The 18,801-nt window shown below is 51.9% G+C and overlaps 6 protein-coding genes across 6 annotated transcripts; 3 read left to right on the top strand and 3 right to left on the bottom strand.

Annotated features, from left to right (window-relative positions):
- Positions 1-656: 656 nt before the first annotated feature.
- Positions 657-5,609, bottom strand: BO72DRAFT_375846 (uncharacterized protein; the record flags this gene model as incomplete). The annotated part of the gene is made up of 11 exons (XM_040941191.1): positions 657-880; positions 937-1,562; positions 1,610-2,013; positions 2,060-3,493; positions 3,551-3,740; positions 3,807-3,866; positions 3,914-3,997; positions 4,045-4,615; positions 4,667-4,683; positions 4,738-4,789; positions 4,847-5,609. The coding sequence occupies 11 exons, from the start codon at positions 5,607-5,609 to the stop codon at positions 657-659; spliced, it is 4,425 nt and encodes a 1,474-aa protein (XP_040802295.1).
- A 2,080-nt stretch (positions 5,610-7,689) lies between these two features.
- On the top strand, positions 7,690-9,374 carry BO72DRAFT_402446 (putative C4-dicarboxylate transporter/malic acid transport protein; the record flags this gene model as incomplete). Its single annotated transcript, XM_040942212.1, has 4 exons — positions 7,690-8,026; positions 8,082-8,397; positions 8,456-8,866; positions 8,927-9,374. 4 exons carry the CDS (start codon positions 7,690-7,692, stop codon positions 9,279-9,281), a joined length of 1,419 nt encoding a protein of 472 aa, XP_040802294.1. The 3' UTR covers positions 9,282-9,374.
- Positions 9,375-9,555: 181 nt separating this feature from the next.
- On the top strand, positions 9,556-11,088 carry BO72DRAFT_527040 (ribosomal RNA processing 1 family protein). The gene is made up of 3 exons (XM_040950079.1): positions 9,556-9,762; positions 9,826-9,933; positions 10,045-11,088. Exons 1-3 carry the CDS (start codon positions 9,714-9,716, stop codon positions 10,929-10,931), a joined length of 1,044 nt encoding a protein of 347 aa, XP_040802293.1. The 5' UTR covers positions 9,556-9,713; the 3' UTR covers positions 10,932-11,088.
- Positions 11,089-11,120: 32 nt separating this feature from the next.
- On the bottom strand, positions 11,121-13,227 carry BO72DRAFT_447335 (putative sphingosine kinase (SphK)). Its single transcript, XM_040944514.1, has 3 exons — positions 12,849-13,227; positions 12,702-12,764; positions 11,121-12,624 (listed from the first exon to the last, which is right to left on the bottom strand). The coding sequence occupies exons 1-3, from the start codon at positions 12,991-12,993 to the stop codon at positions 11,309-11,311; spliced, it is 1,524 nt and encodes a 507-aa protein (XP_040802292.1). The 5' UTR covers positions 12,994-13,227; the 3' UTR covers positions 11,121-11,308.
- Positions 13,228-13,642: 415 nt separating this feature from the next.
- On the bottom strand, positions 13,643-17,197 carry BO72DRAFT_476876 (coatomer subunit beta). The gene is made up of 5 exons (XM_040947405.1): positions 16,651-17,197; positions 16,155-16,575; positions 15,714-16,103; positions 14,055-15,663; positions 13,643-13,989 (listed from the first exon to the last, which is right to left on the bottom strand). The coding sequence occupies exons 1-5, from the start codon at positions 16,953-16,955 to the stop codon at positions 13,847-13,849; spliced, it is 2,868 nt and encodes a 955-aa protein (XP_040802291.1). The 5' UTR covers positions 16,956-17,197; the 3' UTR covers positions 13,643-13,846.
- Positions 17,198-17,320: 123 nt separating this feature from the next.
- Positions 17,321-18,319, top strand: BO72DRAFT_447333 (mago nashi family protein). Its single transcript, XM_040944513.1, has 7 exons — positions 17,321-17,445; positions 17,501-17,538; positions 17,593-17,688; positions 17,747-17,810; positions 17,870-17,957; positions 18,017-18,142; positions 18,204-18,319. Exons 1-7 carry the CDS (start codon positions 17,408-17,410, stop codon positions 18,216-18,218), a joined length of 465 nt encoding a protein of 154 aa, XP_040802290.1. The 5' UTR covers positions 17,321-17,407; the 3' UTR covers positions 18,219-18,319.
- Positions 18,320-18,801: the final 482 nt, after the last annotated feature.

The following is an 18,801-nucleotide window of genomic DNA, read 5'->3' as shown; positions in this document are numbered from 1 at the left end:
AAGGTGAAACAACAACGATCTTCTATACACAGAATGAAAACTGAAGAGCTGCTAGGCTTTGTTGACTCTAGACGAGCTGTGGTAGTAAACCTTTGGGTACGATTCGAGGGGTTCTGAGTTACGTTTTCTTCGGAAGGGCCCACCTTGATGGAGATCTGGTGTGCTTGAACGGAGGGTTTGTTTTCTTTCTTTTTACTTGATGAGGGGGTATCGGAGTGTGTTTCCGGAGAGCGAGGGGATTGTGGTTCGTGGTACACTTTTTAGATTGTTTTTATCCTGGGTGGATGGTGTTTGGTTGATGGAGAGCCGGATTAGCATATAGTTGATCATGTTGTACCGTGCTCCGCGGTTTGCGTGATGATGTCGAATGTTTTGTGGAGCTTGTGGATGTGGATGACACGTTTCGGGGAAGTGATTGACATGATCCCTAGATCTATTACGGGGTGAGTTAGAACGTCTTAGCGACAGGAGTGCGATAGTTCCAGGGCTACTTTTCGTCACCATGTTTTTGGGGCCGATTGACCATGCGGACTGCTTATGAAGAAATGGGATCCATGCTATCTGAAAATGTAGTGGTCGGAAACAAGCCATAGATTAAAGCAAACATTAACCATACACACCACCAACACATCATTCCGGACACGAAAGCAAGCAATCTACAACAATCTCCCGTTCTCGGCCTCTCTGCCCTTGGGCGTGCGTCCAGACCGGCGCTTGAATACCCGGCAGACGACCCTTGCGCCATCCACGACTCCCCGCACCAGGCTGGTGGGATTGTAGTGCTTGACCCGGAAGATGTAGTACAAGGCCACGGTACCGAGGACGTTGAAACCGATGTAAGCCCAGCCGATACCGTAGTTGCGCCAGCGTTCGCTGTAGTCTTTTTAACTGATTAGTCAACAACATTATAGACGAGAGGAGGTAATCAGTACGTACAAATGTTGCTCGACGCGAGGTATTGATCGGCGTTTCTCAACTGGCAGTACTCGCATCCCTGTGTCGCTGTGGGATTGTACAATTCCCCCGGGGCAACCTGCAGGTACTGAGCCATGTAGTCTCCGCAGGTCTGGCCGGATGGAGGGTTGAACACGCTCATCTCCTCGCTGGAACAACGAATGGTTCTCCCGTGTAACCCCGTCGCCGTAATTCCCGCGATCAGGTACGTTAGGGGAGAGACCCGGTACATGAAGATCCAGAATCCCGGGAGAGCGGAGGGAGCCTGCATGACACCGTTGAAGGTAAGCGCCATGATGAACAGTAGCGTTGCGATCGAACCTCCTGTCTCGGCGTCGGGTAGGGCACAGATGATCAGGGACGCAAAAGTCGAAGTGAACACGTAGAACTGGGTGATAAGAAGCAGCATAAGTCCCTGGCGGGCGGATGCCTGGTTCGCTCCATAGACTGGGTAGTAGTAAGACGCCCATGCGATTATACCCGCAATCACCTGGTAAGGTATCTCGACAAGAACGTTGGCAATCAAAAAGGCCGCCCATGAATAGGCCTTCGATGGTCGTTCTCGAACCTCATACAAAGATCGCTGGACCACAAATTTGGGCATGATTCTATTTTCGTTAGTGGCGATGCCCATGGAAATCTACATGTAACTTACTGTTGCACCAGTGTGGAGAATATCGAGGTCATCATGAAGGCGCTAAACAAGACATCCTGGAACCCTTGTTGAGTGCTGTTCGGTTTGAAGAATGTAAAACCAATGAAAAGAGATGCAGCTGTAGCTAGAGCGAGCTTGGCCCAAACGTAAGCAGGCTCGCGCCAGTATTGCTGGAACACTCGATGCGTGACATGCCAAACCTGGTTAGTAAAGGGCATAGCAAATTCGCTCTTCTGGGCTGTGTTATCTTGAGACTCGGGAGCTGATAATCTCTCCTGACAGATCCTGTCAATCTCCTTCTGGATGTTCTTGGCCTCCTGGCTATCATTCCAAACCGCCGCCCAATCCTGAGTCGCCTTTCCCGATGCTCCGGCTCCAATAATCTCAAGCATATACTCAGCGGGCTATGTCATGTTAGTACACTGTAAGATTGGCGGACAAGCTACTCACATTCTCGGATGAGCCGCACGGTCTAGCACCGTTGACTTCGAAGTAGTCCAACAGGGTGCGGGATTGATCTCCGATATCACCGAAGTATACCGTTCGCCCTCCCTTAGCCAGGAACAAAAGACGGTCAAACTCCTGAAATAAGAGCGCGCTTGGCTGATGGATAGTCGAGAGGACTGCTTGGCCGTGATCTGCGAGCTTCCTTAAAAAGGAACAGATAGCCCATGAGCTTTGGGAGTCCAGCCCACTTGTCGGCTCGTCAAGAAAGATGAGAAGAGCAGGCTTTGCGGCAAGTTCAACGCCGATAGTCAATAACTTCCTTTGCTCTACATTCAATCCTTCGCCTGGCGTACCCACGATTGCGCTGGCAAAGTCTTGCATGTTAAGCATTTCAATAACTTCCTCAACATACTTGTACTTCTCTTTCTTTGACACCGATTTGGGCTGGCGTAAGAGGGCACTGAATCGCAATGCCTCTCGCACAGTCGTTGTAGGCAGGTGCAGATCCTGCTGTTGCACATAGCCTGTCTTTCTGGGAAAACTGTTGTCAAGAGCTTTACCGTCTACCAAAGTCTCGCCGGTGACAACTCCTATTGAGACACGTTTTGCTAGCACATCAAGTAGAGTAGTCTTGCCGGCGCCTGAGACTCCCATCAAGGCCGTGAGAGTTCCTGGCTTGACCCAACCTGAAACATGGTCGAGAAGGCGCCGCTCGCCTCCCTTGACGGGTATGTCATAGCAGACATTCCGCCATGTGAATATGCTATGCTGCTCGGGAATGGCAGATGCATCTTTCTCATTCTCAGTAGGCCTCTGAGCTAAGGCGGCATCTGTGGTGCCTTCTTCGGCTTGTGACCTTTTGTCCAGGTTGCGCATATGTGGGGGCACGTGGCCTCGACGGAATACGAGAAATTCGGCCTTTGACGAAGTAGCAGAGTTGAGCTCAGTTGCCACCAGGTACAGGGCGGTAAAGAAGATCCAGAAGCCGATCAAAATACCCAGGTTTCTCCATTCATGTGCGTAAGTATACCTGTACTGGGTTTCGATATAGGCATCTCCAGACACAGTCCGCTCTCCTGCGACAGCGCCCCGGACAGAACAAATGAACGAGTCCCCACTTAAGTTGGGGTAAGCTGGCACAAATGCTGAGCACGTGAATCGTCTACCGTGGAACTCGTTGGCTATGAGAGCCTCAAATGTGTAGTATACCGGGTTTATCCATCGGATCCAGCTAAACCACGGAATGTCTGACATTTGCGGCGTAGGGATCACGAATCCAGTATAAATAACAATGGCCAAGACCATGACACCGGCCATAGCCATGGCCTGGGCCAGAGTTTTAGTTGCTGCTGCAAGGGTGCGGAAGATGCCGGACATCGCGAGTGTGCTCAGAAACGTGAAGAGGAAGAAAATGAAGAATTGCGATGCCGCATATCGCTGTGGCTCGTTAGTAAAATCTTACCTTATGCAAGATTAGCAAGGCGGTTCACTCACGAGGCCAGCCAGGAAATAAAAAATGATATTGAATACGACAGCGGAGACGAATTTGACAGGGATATCCGAAACAATACCACCGAATGCTTCAGCGAATGGATGGACAAAGGCATAAGAGGCTTGCTTCTCAATAATAGGACGTTGATCGTAAAGTGAGTTGATCTCCGTGATGCTGATCAGGGCATTCATACTAAGCAGAATTAGTAAAGTGGTCGATGACGAATGAAGGATTGCGCTCTGGCGCAGGCAAACTTACAGAACTGCAAAGAAAAGAGCAGCCCCCTTGCTCTGGAAGCCTTGAGTAGCATTTGGTGTCCTGGACGCGTCAGTGAATACGGAAGCTAGAAGGGCTGATGGACGCACCCATAATACATCGAGCCGATGATCAAGGACATTGCGATTCGACCAATGACATTTGTCAAGGTCGAGGGTTTATCATTCCAGATTCTATAACAGTTAGTAGACAGATAGTTCCAGGGGAAACGAGAACACACCTCTGGTAAGCTCTGATTGTGCAGAGCTTGACCTGCATTGGTATCGAGATAACATAAGGGCTCTTCGGCCGCACATGTTTTGCCTGTCTGACATGCTTCATCTCATGGAACATCTGCTCCGACTGTCCCCCCAGCGGATATTCTTTTATATGCTGATAAATATCCTCCTGTAGCTTGGCATACTGAGGGCTTTTCTTCCAATAGGCTTCAAACTCATCTGGAGTCCGAGGGACCTTGCTTTCCATCCCTTCTCGCGCTTTGCGCTCCTGAGGATTGGTCACTGATGTCAAGAAATCACCGGTTGTTTGGCGTGGAGGACAGTCCCAGCCCATATTGAGAAAGTAGTCTCTAGCTTCGCTGCAAGGTCCGAAGTAGATTTCCCGGCCTTCATATAGAACAATGGCTTTGTCAAAGACATCGTAGATCGCTTGAGATGCCTGGTAGATGGCAACTGCATGACAGGTACCAACCAGGTTAGAACTGACTCGCAGCGCCTTCACAAATTCAAGCGCACTCGCCGAGTCCAATCCTCGAGTGCTGTTGTCCCAGGCGCCGACAGGGGCTCCCGAGACTATGGGAAGTCAATACATGCGGATACACTGGGTAAGCATAATTCACTTACGTGCCATTTCAGCAATGCTAAGAGCATGTCAGTATAACACGGAAAAGAAAGGCCCGTGGAGGGGAACCTACCTGACACGTTTTCTTTCTCCACCCGAGACTCCTCTGATGTAGTCATCGCCAACTAGACTTTGTGTTAGCAATCCACGAGGCTTAAGGGCCCTTTGATGAGAAGGCATACCCTTCGTGTTGTACGTGTGCGTCAGACCAAATATAGTCATCGCCACTTGAGTAACATACTTGGCGTATCGCTGACGAGTGATATCGCGCAACCGTACTTCAGGAGCTCTTGCAGCAGCAGCAAATTCCAGTGTTTGCCCGACTGTGAGGTGAGGGAAGTGCTTGTCCACCTCTTGATTGTAAAGAACCTCGCCCTTGAACTCCTTGTGCATTTTTTCCATCGAAATGCAGTTGTATTGAATCTCGGAGCTCTTACGAAGCTTTAATCCGTGTAGTTCTCCACACAACGACTTCAGAAATGTCGAACATCCACTCCCGGGACGGCCCAAGACTATCAGCAGCTCACCACTTTTCAACAGCCCGTCGAAGTCACGTAAGATGTGTTTCTCGGGTGAGTGACGTAGAAAGCCCAGGTATTCCTGTGGCCTGAATGGGGCCATCAGCAAGGAGGGTACGCTGCTCTGATACTGCAGAGCTGATCCGGAGCCAGAGACATTCAGATTCTGGAAGACTATACCAGTGGAGGGAGGACGGGGAATGCCCTCTTTATCCAACAGCCTGAGCACCTTCCGGACCCATTTGTTGTGGTCGAACTGACCACTCGTTGGATCTAGAACAGGGTCTCCCATTTCCAAGTTCTCAACAGTATCCTTGCGTTCAATGCTCGCCCCGCCAACGCCTGAGTCGGTAGTTTGACGTCGGGAAAAGGTGGACTGATAGTTGGAGGCTATGCGAGTCAACTCGGCTTTGCGGTCGGGGTCCATTTGCTCGAAGAATGTGCTATTCTCACGCTCCAGCTTGGGCGATCTGAGGGGAGTAATCTCGTCATCCTGACCGTTTCCCGCAGAAGAGGTGGGAGAGATGTCACTGGTCTCTTTGTTGCTAGCCATGGCCTGAGGTGCTTAGCGTTCAATCAGAGACCGGTGGGTCAACGCTGATGATGAGAGAGAGGAGGTAGAACGATGAAGGCGCGCATATAAGGGAATATTGTCAGTGAGGAAAGAGGTCAGAGGGTGGGATGGTATATGAACTGCTTCGCTCGCCGAGAGAAGTGCCCCACCAGAGCAACAGGGATTGTCCATGAATAGCAGGGGTACTTATTTTGCGCCAGTACATGGTAGGGTAAAATCTCCTTCCATCCCCTGTCGGGAGACTGATTAAACCTCTTCGCTTCGAGTGCTCCTAGTGGTGATGTCATGATAAACCATGTGTAACAATGGGCCAATTGTCGTAACGAGGAGCGAATTAGGTAGCATCCACAGAGCACCTGGCACTTGGACTCTCTTTTTGAAGGTAATCATCGGAAATCAGCTCTTGAGCCGAGCCGCTCTGTGTCCTATGTTTGGAGGGAAACTGCGTCAGAAAGATCCGGATGCGGAAGATCCGTCTAAGCTTGCAGATACTTATTCATGGACCCTGTCGTTGCTACCCAACCATATCATCCGCTATGCTCCCCAGACGGCTTTAAGCGGAGCTTAAAGTCCTTGTACCTATTATGATTCACAGGGGACACAAGTATAATACTCCTCGTTCCTGAGCTCAAATGAGCGGTCTCGTGTATGCTTGGCAATTTCAGGCTTTGAGTCTAGGACCGTGGCGACAAAATGATACAATTCTGTTGTATTTAAAGAACTGGAGCCTTGTAGAATACACATTTGAAAAGCATTATGGGCCATAGTAGCTTGACGAAAGGTTATCATGGATACTCATACGATATCTTTTAAGCTGTGAAGTATGTGCCAGGTCGGAACGGAGTGGAGTGTCAAGTAAGCGGATGTTCCGCAAAGCATCCGATTATGTAACCATGCACATAAAGAAATCCATAACAAATGATGCATGCACCCATGCAGCAACGCAATCATGCACATATTTACATCTTTAGGTCGCTACCCACTTCCTGCTTGCTGTCACTGGAGAATCACAGGGCTATCATAGGTCCTACATCGAAAAGTGCCTCAAGCCATTTTTCGCAAAACGCCATTCGCCCAGCAAGACCTAATGAAGCCAATAGCCTGACAGCACAATCCATGGGACTAACAAAGAACTTGACCCTTGGGGAAAGTAAACTGGAAGACGCGCACCAATCTTCATCTCACCATTGACTTGGGAGAGGAATACTGATAGCAAGTGAAACTGTACTCAATATGTGCCAAAGCAACACGCACCTCCACCTCCGCCTCCGCATATCAAAGACAGGCGGGCAACTGAATCCGTCCGTCTCTTGGCAATGACGCAGCGCCTGCAATTGATCCGCAAGCTTGGGTGCCTTGACCTTTTTCCCGCTTCCCCGCCGCCATGAGGCTGCGTGTGCCGGTAACCGAGATGGAGACAAAATCCTCAACCTGAACTATTCCTACGTAGCAACAATCTGGCTCAACAAGAGTAGTTTTTACTCTTGAATGTCGCTACTTCTCCAGGGGAAGAAGCTTGAATCGCGTGTCCTACCGCACGCTCGCTCGCTCCTCCACTTATCGACCGGCCTAGATCGTCATTTGCAAACGATTGGTGCCAACACCTGAACAGCACGCTTGCAAGCACCAGCCACAACAGATCCGGTATAATAGGCGATCGACTATCATCTCTTACTGCCGCTCTGGAGGCATGATTCGGCTTCCCAAGTTCTTTTACCAATTTCTTGTGCTCGGTAGACTTTGGTCCTCACTGGTATCAGCAGGTATAGCCTATAGCCAAGGCAGGACGAGTCTCCACTCTGGCTATTCTGACTTCATCGCTCCCTGAAACTTCGAACTCTGCTTCCAGGAAAGATACCATCTTCTCTTCTGATTGATTCTGTGGAATGTCAATTGTCCCTAGACAACTAATGCAAAGGTTGGGATCTCAGCAATGGCAAGCGAGCTTTTATCTCCCCGACACACGCGCAATCGCGGGGAGGAAGGATATCGCACACCGACGATCGAAGACACACAGAATGATCTCGGGGCGTTTCCATTCCCATCTAGAGGGGGCCAAGTGCGCGAGGCGCATACTTCGGCTCTTGAGGCGCTGAACCAACCTTCGTATCAACGGGCTGAAGCGCACGGCAACAAAGAGAAACGCCGGCGACGGGAAGTGGACTGGGCTACGGCGAAAATCGGATGGAAAGGCCGGCTTCGTCACTTCACATGGGCCTATTTCACATTGACCATGGCCACGGGAGGGATTGCCAACGTTCTGTACTTTAGTAAGTCAAATATTCTCACGCTGGACATTCGCTTCGTCAATTAATCTCGTCCAAGTTCCCTATAGATTTCGCGGCCTGGAGACGATTGGCATCATATTCTTCCTTCTCAACTTGGTTTTCTACGTTATAATCTGGTGTCTGCTGCTTACGCGCTTTTACTTATACCCTTACACGTTCAAAGCATCGTTCTTGCATCCGACGGAGTCTCTGTTTGTTCCTGCATCGTTGGTTTCCTTTGGCACGATCCTGATCAACATCTCGCAATATGGACCCGACCATACCGGTCCGTGGCTCACGTACGCGGTGGGAATTCTCTTCTGGATTGACGCCGCCCTAGCCGTCATCTCTTCTGCAGCCATATATCTAATCCTGTAAATGCACCCCAGGCGTCCTTTCCTTGGGCTGGAAAGTTAATGTTCTCTCGCGCAGGTGGTCAACGCAGACGTTCACGATCGCTCAGATGACACCAATCTGGATCTTCCCCGCATATCCTATGCTAATCATCGGCCCCCACGCGGGAGTCCTAAGCTCGACCCTCGAACCCTCTCGCGCTCTCCGCATTATCATTGGGGGCACCACCATTCAAGGCGTGGGGTTCCTTGTCTCACTGATGGTCTACTCCGCCTTCATCTATCGGCTCATGTCCCAAAAGCTTCCTCGGGAGAACGTCCGCCCCGGAATGTTTGTATCCGTGGGTCCCAGTGGCTTCACCGTGTCGGGCATCGTCAACATGGCGTCTCACGCGAAACGAAGCTTTCCCAGCGATTTCATGGGCAACGGGCCTCTAGCAGCGGACATTGTGAAGGTGGTCGCGGATTTCTCGTGTTTATGGCTCTGGGGGTAAGTGCATACCATACCTTATCCCTGTCTTTTGCACCAGCCAACGTTTCCCTTTTCTAGGCTAGCGCTTTTCTTCTTCTTCATCGCGAGCTTCGCGCACTGGTCGGCGATCGGGCCGGGAAAGATGGTCTTCTCGATGGCGTGGTTCTCGTTCGTTTTCCCGAACACAGCATTGATCACGGCGACCTTTGCGATCGGGAAGGCTTTCTCCTGCAAGGCGATCAACATCATCGGATGTGTGATGGTGCCGCCTCTGATTCTGATGTGGCTGTTTGTGTGCTACATGATGGTTCGGGCGATCGTGACGCGGCAGATCCTCTGGCCGCAGAAGGGCGAGGATAAGGATGAAGGTGGATTCGAGATCCGTCAGATCAAGCCCGAGTCAGGGCAGAGTACACCTTCTGAAGAGGTCTGACTGCTTAGGCTATCTCCGGTTCGATATAAATATACCTGTGAGATATGAGTATATACTAGACACTTAGAAGTTATGAGCTATGATACTTACATGGTGGGCTACACCACTCAGTGCAGTGCAGTCCATTCCTCAAACTAAAAAGCCCCACACGCGCCCCACAGCCCCAGCACCTTCCCGCCCACCAATCAACAGCCCCTCACGATCAAACACTGCAAACACCGACACAATCTCCCAAAGAAAAAAAAGTGTATGGCTTCAAAGTCCGCGCCGTATCGCGACCAATACTCCAATCCTTGTCCACGCAACCCACCAGCTTTTCCAGTCATCCTACAATAAGATCGTCACCAGTGGCCTACTCCCAGCAGACTCTCCCCTCAAATCCACCCACACCCCCACTGCAATCGCGCATTGTCCCCGGGGAAACCTCCCACCATGACGGACGTCGGCAAAACTCCTTTCATAAAGGAGCTCGCATCCAGCGGTACGCCCTCACGCCTCCAATCTCCCCCTCCAACAAAACCAATACTAATGAATATTCCGGTAGACAAAAAACTCCGCGACAAAGCCACGAACTCCCTCACGCTGTTCCTGCGCGCCAAAACCGACCTCTCTAACCTCGACCTCCTCAAACTCTGGAAGGGACTTTTCTTCTGTGCGCAGCCTTGCCCCTCTCCCCAAAACCTACAACACCCTGCCCCCCTGCCCCCTTGGCCCCCACAAACCTCCCCCCCAAGAAATGAAAATCCAAACTAATGAACGAAAGGCTTCTACCACTCCGACCGCCCGCTCACGCAACAAGCCCTGGCGCGGACGCTGTCCTACAACCTCGTGCCGACGCTGCCGCGCCCCACGCTCCACAAGTTCCTGCGCGCCTTCTGGCTGACCATCGGGCGGGACTTCCACTCGATCGACCGCCTCCGGCTGGACAAGTACCTGTTCCTGATCCGGTGTTACGTCGGGGTGGCGTTTGAGGTGTTTCTGAAGGGGAATGGCACCAGCACCCAACCCTCCGGGAACGATGCCACCGCGGACGGGAAGAAGCGCAAGCGGGAGGAGGAAAGCACCAACAGCAGCAACAAAAAGGGGGGTAAGAAGCGGAAGGGCAAGGGCCAACAGCAGCAGCAGCAACAGCAACCACAAGAAGAAGAGGAACAGCAACAAGACGGGGAGGTGGATTTGGCCGCGCTGGAGTCCTACCTCGCCATCTTGGAGGAGGGGCCGCTCTGCCCACTCAATTTCGACCCGGATCAGCCCCCGGCCAACGAGGCGGAGGATTTCATCCCCATGCCGCATGGGCCGGACGGGTTGCGGTACCATGTGATGGATATCTGGGTGGATGAGTTGGAGAAGGTGCTGGAGTTTGAGGAGGTTACGACGGCGGGGGAGGAGGGAACGACGATCAGAAAACCTAAGGGTCTGCAGGTGCCGCCGGAGTTGTTGTTGCGGCCGCTCGAGAGGTTGAGCAAGGAGAGTCCGTACAAGCCGGTGCGGGTGCGGGCGGCGGAGGCGTTGGAGGATGATCGGTTGGTTGAATGGGGGTGGAAGGAGCGGAAGGTCGAGAGTGATAGTGATGATGATGATGAGGAGGATGAAGAGGAGGATGAAGAGGAGGATGAGGATGCGGAATGGGGTGGGTTCGGGGATGATTAGATGAGAGAACGAACACATACAACAACAAAAGTTTCTTTGCGAAAAGGGTTGACTCGGAGTTTGGTTCATGTACTGTACTTGTATATGCTATTTTTCTTTTTGGGAAGTCATCCTTGTTTGATGCTCCGATCCGGCAGATGCGGAGGTTGAACATTGAATAATTTATAACAATATCTATACAGATTCTATCAGCTACCCGTTCTTCTCTCTTCTCTAGGTAGTGTACACTATGTATGTATCTTGTCAGGACAGGTTGATCCAACCCGAAACAGAAAGCAAGCCAGTGCTTTCCTCAAAAGTCCAGGGTATCATCGGAGTGCAAAAACTGGAAAACAAAACTGAAGCAAAAAAGGTATTCCAGCGACCGGTTCGGCACCTTAAGGCCTGGGTCCCTCTGCCTCGTACAAGTGTCCGGACTTCGACAGCACAGTACCGAGACCCTTGTGAATCTCCCCCTGGAAGGCCTCAAAAGGAATGCTCTCCCCATCCACACTGATGTATCCCTCCTTCTCCCGAGGGACAAGTCGGTATGCTAACGCCTTTCGGATGTTGACTTCGGGCATATCGAAGAAACCTCCCTCGGGGATCTCTGTCATCATTTTGAGAGATCTCAGCCGACTGACGGTTCCATCGATGGTGACAATGTCCATAAGCCCGTCATTGGGCACCGATGCAGGGAAGAAGTTGGTATCTTTCGACATAATGGCCATGTTGCCCGCATAAAAGTTGCCCAGAGTCTCAGCCGGAATTACCTCCCAATCCTTGGGCAACTCATCCTGTACAGTCCCGTAGACGAGCTCAGGCAAGCCACCCGACTGGTCTGCAGTGGGCTCGGCAGGGCGTCCAGCGGGCTGGCTTTGCGCATAGGTGTTGTAATGGTTCTTGATCGCCTGCTTATCGTCCATGACCACCTTGATCGCGAGGTCGCATGGATAGACTGTCATGTGCATGAGCCGCTTGAGAAACCCATATGTGAAACGATGAGCCCCCATCCAACGGATATCGTCGGTCCCCAGATCAGATTCAGCGATAATTCCGAAGGACTGAGACAGAAACGACAGCGTGCGGGTGTTCCCCTGCGTGATGGACACCAGATCCAGCGGTGTCCGCAAGCCCTTCACGATCGCCAGAGCTGCCACCGAGATACTGCCGGTTCCGCACAGATTCCACGTCATGGCGTTGCCCGATCCACCAGGGAGCAGGGCTACGGCCACCTTGGCGAGCGCTTCCCGTGCATTGGGCTTCTGCGCCAATCCGTTGAAGACCTCATACGGCAACCCATCGCCGGAGCAGCATACAATCGCATCGTACGCGTTGATGTCGAGTTGTTGCACAATCTCCGTTGCGTGACCGCGGTGCGTGGTCTCCTGCACGTCAATCTGACAGCGTGCCGAAGCAAGGATGGGCGCTGCATACGTCGAATACAGCTTGGCAGCGTGACCCTGGCCACCGAAAGGATTGATCAGGACTTTGAGTCTCTTATTACGCTGGGCGGAGCCGTAGGCGGCATCGAGTAACTTCTTCATCCAGGTTTCGGCGGCGCTCTTCTCCTCCTCGCGGATCGAGTATTGAAGGGCGGCCACGGAGACTTCGTCTTTGTGCTTCGGCTCCGCATAGGTGATCGTCAAACCGGCCGGCGATAGATCGGCGTCCAAGACATTGTACAAAGAAATAGTGTGGGAAATTCTGGTAGCTAGAACCGTGGGAAATCTGTCAGGCCAGGGTTGCTGGGCTTCTACTACAGTCGTGGGTTTTGTGAGTTGGAGTTACCTGCATCCTTCCGAATCCGCACTGTACAGCATCCGCGCTCGGATTTGCGGCCGGAGCGTTCGTCTGCGCGCACCCGAGGTTGTGGTTAGTTATCAAGAACGATGGAATCAAAATATCTCAAACCAGCCATTGAGCATCTAGACCTACCGACAACAAGCAAAGAATCGCTTCCCAGTGTTAGGGTGATCGAGTCGCCTACTGCCAGGGTGGCATCGTGCTGTAGGAGCTGATCCGAGACATCCGCGGTGTTGAAGGAGGGCCGCGAATTGCTATCGGCGGTCGTGGTAGCCATGATAAAGCCCGGCAGGAAAGCCGAGAGAGGGCGACACAGACGGAGGAGATTCGGAAGAACTGCCAATGAACAAAAGGCAAAGTAAGGATATGGGAACAAACAATACCCAAAAACAGGATAAGAATAATCTAAGAATAAGAGCAGAGCGGGCAATAGATAAGTAGTAGTAGTCTTAGGTGAGGAGGAAAGCGACATGAAGGGTTTAAGGTGGAAAATGGGAAAGAGAAAGAGAGAAGTAACCAAACCAAACCAAACCAAAGCGGAACGGAGATTATGCCCGGTCTTTATCGAGCAAGGCTCAGGAACGAACGGTCCCTCGAACGGTCCCTCCACCGGACCCTCTCTCCACTTGGTCGGTTTCGCCTCTGCGTCTCTCTCTTTCGCTCCCTCTCTCGCTCCCTCTGTTCTATTTGAGTACGAACACGTACCATTCGATTTCTAGTCGATCCCCAGATCCGATTCCAGAATCTCCCCAATTTTGTGGAATGGATATCTCCTGTCATTTGCGGAACCAAACCAGCGCCTCTTTGGAAACACTCCACTGCTGCACCATCGGACCAATTGGATTCAGCTCGCCATCCCGCATACTTTTGGCCCAGAACTGGAACGAACAGCCTACAGTACGACAACAATGAACCGATCCTGGGTTGGTTGGAATTCTAAGAAATCTTTCATTGAGTAATAAAGTCTTTTCTCATCCGGTATAAAACAGGAAGAGGCATAATAATCAACAAAAATTCGTCCATTAGAAGAACACAGAAGAGTGAATAGGTGCATAAGTTCAGATAAATCGGTGGGTCCAGCAACAACAGGGTAATGGCTATTCAAATACGAGTCAAAGGCAACACTTGATTCATGCCGCAGATGCCTTGAGGCCCTTCAGCGACCCCAGGCTCAAAGCCAGTCCCTGAGAACGACTTCTTATCCGCACAAAACCGGTGATCGGTCCATCATCACCCTCCTTCTCAATGCTCAGGTTCGCCAGAGCGTCCTCGCCTGTAGTACATCCACGGTCAGCAACAGGGTCACAAATCGTATGGGTGGAGAGGGTCGACACTTACCAAATACGCTCCGGGCATATAGGTTGGCGCTCAGGAACCGACAGTCGCCCTTGAGGGAGGCCTCGGGAGTCAAGCAAGCCATGTTGGTGCTCTCCATGAGCTGCTTGAGGAACTCTCGAAGGCTCTTGGCCTTGGAGTTAATGTTTACCTTGTTCTCCCACTCGAACTCTGTCCACATAGTACGGAACTGAGTCTCAGTGCAGTGCGCGGGTTGGATGTAGTCCATGATGTCTGCATGGATGTCGTTCAAGATTACCACGTGGGTTTCCGTTGAGCTAGCTCCGTCGTAGACAATGTTGCCGAAAATCACACCAGTATCCGTTGACGACACCTTGACTGTAGCCTGCACGTTCAAGAAGTCGCGGGGTCCGAGGTTGTGTGTAGTAGGTCGCTCGACAACCTTGAGGTCGCCCAGGGTTGCAAATTCGACGCTAAGGTTCTGCAGGGTCTCGACGGTCTGGTTAACCAACAGCACATCCAGAACAATGTCGAACTGATGAACTGTAACGTAAGCCTCAGCGTAGACGGCATCCGAGAAGCCGGTCAGCTGGACGACCCGGCTCAACTTCGAGGAGACAGTCTCCACGGTCGAGTCACCGCCAGTGGCCTTGGCGAGATCCAGTTCGATTTCCTCCGCGCCTTCAAGAGCTGCCTTTTTCGTGAACTGCCGGATCGGAATAGCGTCATCTACTTGCACAGCAGTCTTGGCCTTCTCAACAGCCTCCTTGGCGGCTCTCTTCTTATCCTCAACCTGGACCATGGCGCGGAACGCTTTCCGGGTGTCTTCCAAGAAGGTGGTCTCCAGCTCCTTCTTCTCAGAGAACTCGGCAAGTGAGCGCACACAGCACATGATGCGATCTACTGAGTCTTCATCAATAGGTGCCTTGACGAAGTGAGACTGACCCACGCGGATAATGGAGATCATGATGAGCATGGCTTCTGCCCGCAGAGCATTAGTACGGGCGGCGTCCTGGGAGACCTCCGAGTGACGCATAACCAACTTGGTGAGAGTGGAAGAAAGGACAGTGGCCAGATAGTAGTCACCGTCTAGGATTAATTGACGAAGAGGAGGCTTCTGTGCGGCCTTGACAGCTTCAAGGCGGGCAGCAGCAGCCGACTGGCTAGTGAGAGCACTCTCCGTGGCATACGTGCCGTCAGCCAGCACCTTGCGGGATCCGGTCGGAGCAGCCGGCTTGCTGTGACCATTGGGCTGATCCTTGAAAGTAGCGTCTTCCGGTACCTCGTCAAGGAGACGTTGTTCCGAGGCGAGAATGGGAATTTCTCCGAGACTTGCTCTGATACGCTTCCACGCCTCGCGAATATCGCGTTCCTCCAGAGAGTATTCACCAACAACCCATAGAACGCCCCGGTAGACCTTGCCCGCACGAACTTCGCTCAAGGTCGAGACCAACCGGTCAACGATGGAGTGTCTGAGGGCGGGGAACTTCTCTACAACCTCCTTCACGAAAGAGATTACGTCGACGGCCGAGTTGTTGTTGAAGTCGGCGATGAAGTCCATCAGAAGGTCGACAACGCTTGCAGCGATCTCCGAGAAACGAATGGCGCAGTTGTGTATCGACTGGATCAGCAGCTGGCGGTATTCACTGTTCTGCACATGCTGTTAGCTTCGTATTTGTCAAAACAGGACGATAAGCTTACCTTCTCATATTGTTCATCAACAGTCTTCGCGAGCTCCTTCTTTAGCAGCATAACGATCTCCTCAACATTCTTGCTTGACACCATCTCCAGAGCGATGCCGAGTGCCTTACGGCGAACGTCGATGTCGGGACTGGAGAGGACACGGAGGATTTCCATGGTGAGGTCATCCAGAACACCCTCGTTGCGAATGCGCAGCTGATCAACACGGTCAAGAACAATGAGCTTGACGTTGTTGTCGGCCTCCTTGATGCAGAGTTCAATCAGCTTGCCTGCCGCAGCCTTCACGGCGACCGGGTTGCTGGTGAGTGCCGTCAGAGAGGTCGCAGCTTCATAGATGACAGTGCTGGTCGAGGCATCCAGAAGGTCAAAGATCAAACGCAGATATCTCGCCTATAAGCACCCGTTAGTAGCCTGCGCAACCATTGATGTTCTGCGACCAACCTTGTTCTGAGAGTTCTGCACAGCATCTTTACGAATGAACTCAAGCTCCGCCAATTGTAGCAACTCATCAGTATTGGGAATGCTGTCGAAAGTGGACGAGAGGTACTCCAATGCCTTCTGATGGCTGATCGACATAAGGGCCGCGAACGCATTGCGCTTGCAGGTGCCGTCGGTCTCGGTCTCGAGGAAAGTCTGAATGAGTTCTGGCGCGTCCGGGATCAGGGATTCGGAGTGCTGGAAGATCGAGGCGACAGCCCAAACAGCGTTCTTTCTCACGTATGCGTGGCGGTGCTCCAAGCAGGAGCGTGCGGATGAGAGGAGGGGTTCGATGAGCTCCGGCTCGCGGAGTTTGCACAAGAAACGAAGTGTATTGCCTCGGATGTACTCGTTGGGGTGCTGGAGATCATTGCGAATGCCGTTGCTGTAGAACAAAGCAACCATTAGAGACAAGAACTGGAAGTCTAGACCACGGCGAGAGAAGTACGCATTTCCTTACCAGACCAAGATCATCTCTTGCTTGAGTTTGCCATTGGCGTCGAGCTTCGGGCAGATTTCGTAGTAAAAGTAAAGCAGTTTCTTGAGGGACTTGCTCCGGGAGGGCATGACGAAGCGAATGATGTGCATGAGCAGCTGTGGCATGGGATCTCCATTGAGCATGATCGTGATGATCCGCCTCATAGTGTCCATCTTCGTCTCATCGGTACCCTTCTCCAACTGCAGCTTCAGCTCCTGCAACGAGGGCTGATCTGCAGTGTTGTCCAAATGGACCAGACTGTATGCATTTTCCAAGAAGGAGGCCATCGTGATTGTGTGGGTGAAAGCGAAAGGCCGTAACAGGAGAAAGTCAGGAGGGAGGAGGAGAGCTTAGGCGTGGTCAGTACAGGTGGTTGTTTGGGGTTGGTGGTTCAGGGGATGGCAGCGCTGCGCACCAGGTCAACTCTCCCCAATTGATAATTCGGGGCTGACAGAAAGAAATGAATTAGTATAGCTGGGCTCCCCTCACCTGCCTAGCGTTCATCAGTGCAAGATGTTGACAGTCGGAGGGGGTGCGGACATTCGAGGCTCAACCTGGCCATTTGCGCGGCGGAGCAAGCTGTCCGGAGTGTGTGAATGACTAAGCCCGCCTGGACCAACCCGACAAACCAGGCACTTCCACCCACCAGGAACGCGCCCATCATTTTCACTTGCTCCGGAGCATTCTCGACGGACTGGTTGGATCGGCCACCAAGTTGCAGGTCAACCATACACACAATATGTCAGGCCAAGGCGAGACCTTCTATCTCCGCTACTAGTAAGGACAGCCTGTATGAAGCCCAGGTTTCCTCAGCTGCTGACAGCCCATGCAGCTCAGGTCACTCTGGGCGGTTTGGACATGAGTTTCTAGGTTGGTATCCTCTCAGCGTTGCAGCTGGCGAATGTATGAGTTAACGATCACTAGAATTTGATTTCCGCACCCTTGGCGATGGCCGCAGTGCCGCCGTTCGATATGCCAACAACTCCAATTACCGCAATGACTCCCTCATCCGCAAAGAAAGTGAGTTCCCAACAACGTGCGGTGATACTGGGTTACGAGAGCTGATACAATCGTATAGTGTGTGTCAGTGCGGCAATGATCCAGGAGGTCAAGCGCATCATCAAGGAGAGTGAGATCATGAAGTAAGCCTTACCTTACCCTGCCGGATATTGGTTGAGCTGGGTATACTCACACGACCCAGGGAGGACGACTCCAAATGGCCTCAGAAGAACAAGGATGGACGTCAGGAACTGGAAATTAGGTTGGGTAATGAACATATCTCCTTCGAGGTGGGTTCTTGTATTGCAATCCTTGACCGTGGTTCATACATCCTGACTGTTGGACGCAGACCGCGAAAATCGGCTCCTTGGTGGACGTGACCGAGTCTGCCGATCCTGAAGGTCTCCGTGTCTTCTACTATCTGGTGCAAGACTTGAAGGCTCTCATCTTCTCTCTTATCTCGCTTCACTTCAAGGTGAGTTGGGCCTTACTCGTGCGCCTCCAGGCATTTCGGCTAATAGGAGTCCCTCGTCCAGATCAAGCCTATTTGAATTCACACGCGATGATTGAACGAAGAAGGACACAAATTGGCATAGGCGTTACTTGATATTTGGCTTAAGACACCCAAAATGATAGCGGATATACCTGATTTCATTCATTGCAGCACCAATTAGTAGTAGCGCGTAGCAACTGGCGAAGACCAGGTCCGGAAACTGCAAGCGGGAAATGACGCAATGCAGGAGTGCCAGTAGAGCCAACGTAGCAAGTGCTTCATGTACAATTGGCCACGGCTTTTACTACCAGAACAATGCCCAACTTAGTATGTGATATCAGAGAACAAAATGTGAAATATGTTGCTGGGTGAGGGAACGAGGGAGAGGGCTTGGGGCGGAAGCAGCTGAAGATCATATCATATCATATCATATCATATCGCATCGTATCACATCTTCATCTGCCCCTTCCCCCCTTTTTTTTATTCCCTTATCAAAGCAGCGCGCAACCCTCCGATTAACCGCCCGAGGCGCCGCCGATTGCCCCGTTCGCCTCCCCCGCGCTCGCATGATCACAAAAAGCCGCCCTATCCTTTTTGGGCAATGTCTGCTGGCTGCTGCAGTGGCTGCGGTGCGCAACCCC

This window comes from Aspergillus fijiensis (assembly GCF_003184825.1).
Source record: "Aspergillus fijiensis CBS 313.89 unplaced genomic scaffold BO72scaffold_18, whole genome shotgun sequence".
In the NCBI taxonomy this organism is placed as follows: Eukaryota; Fungi; Ascomycota; class Eurotiomycetes; order Eurotiales; family Aspergillaceae; genus Aspergillus; species Aspergillus fijiensis.
The sequence above is the reverse complement of the archived record's forward strand: the minus strand, read 5'-3'. Positions and strand labels throughout refer to the sequence as shown.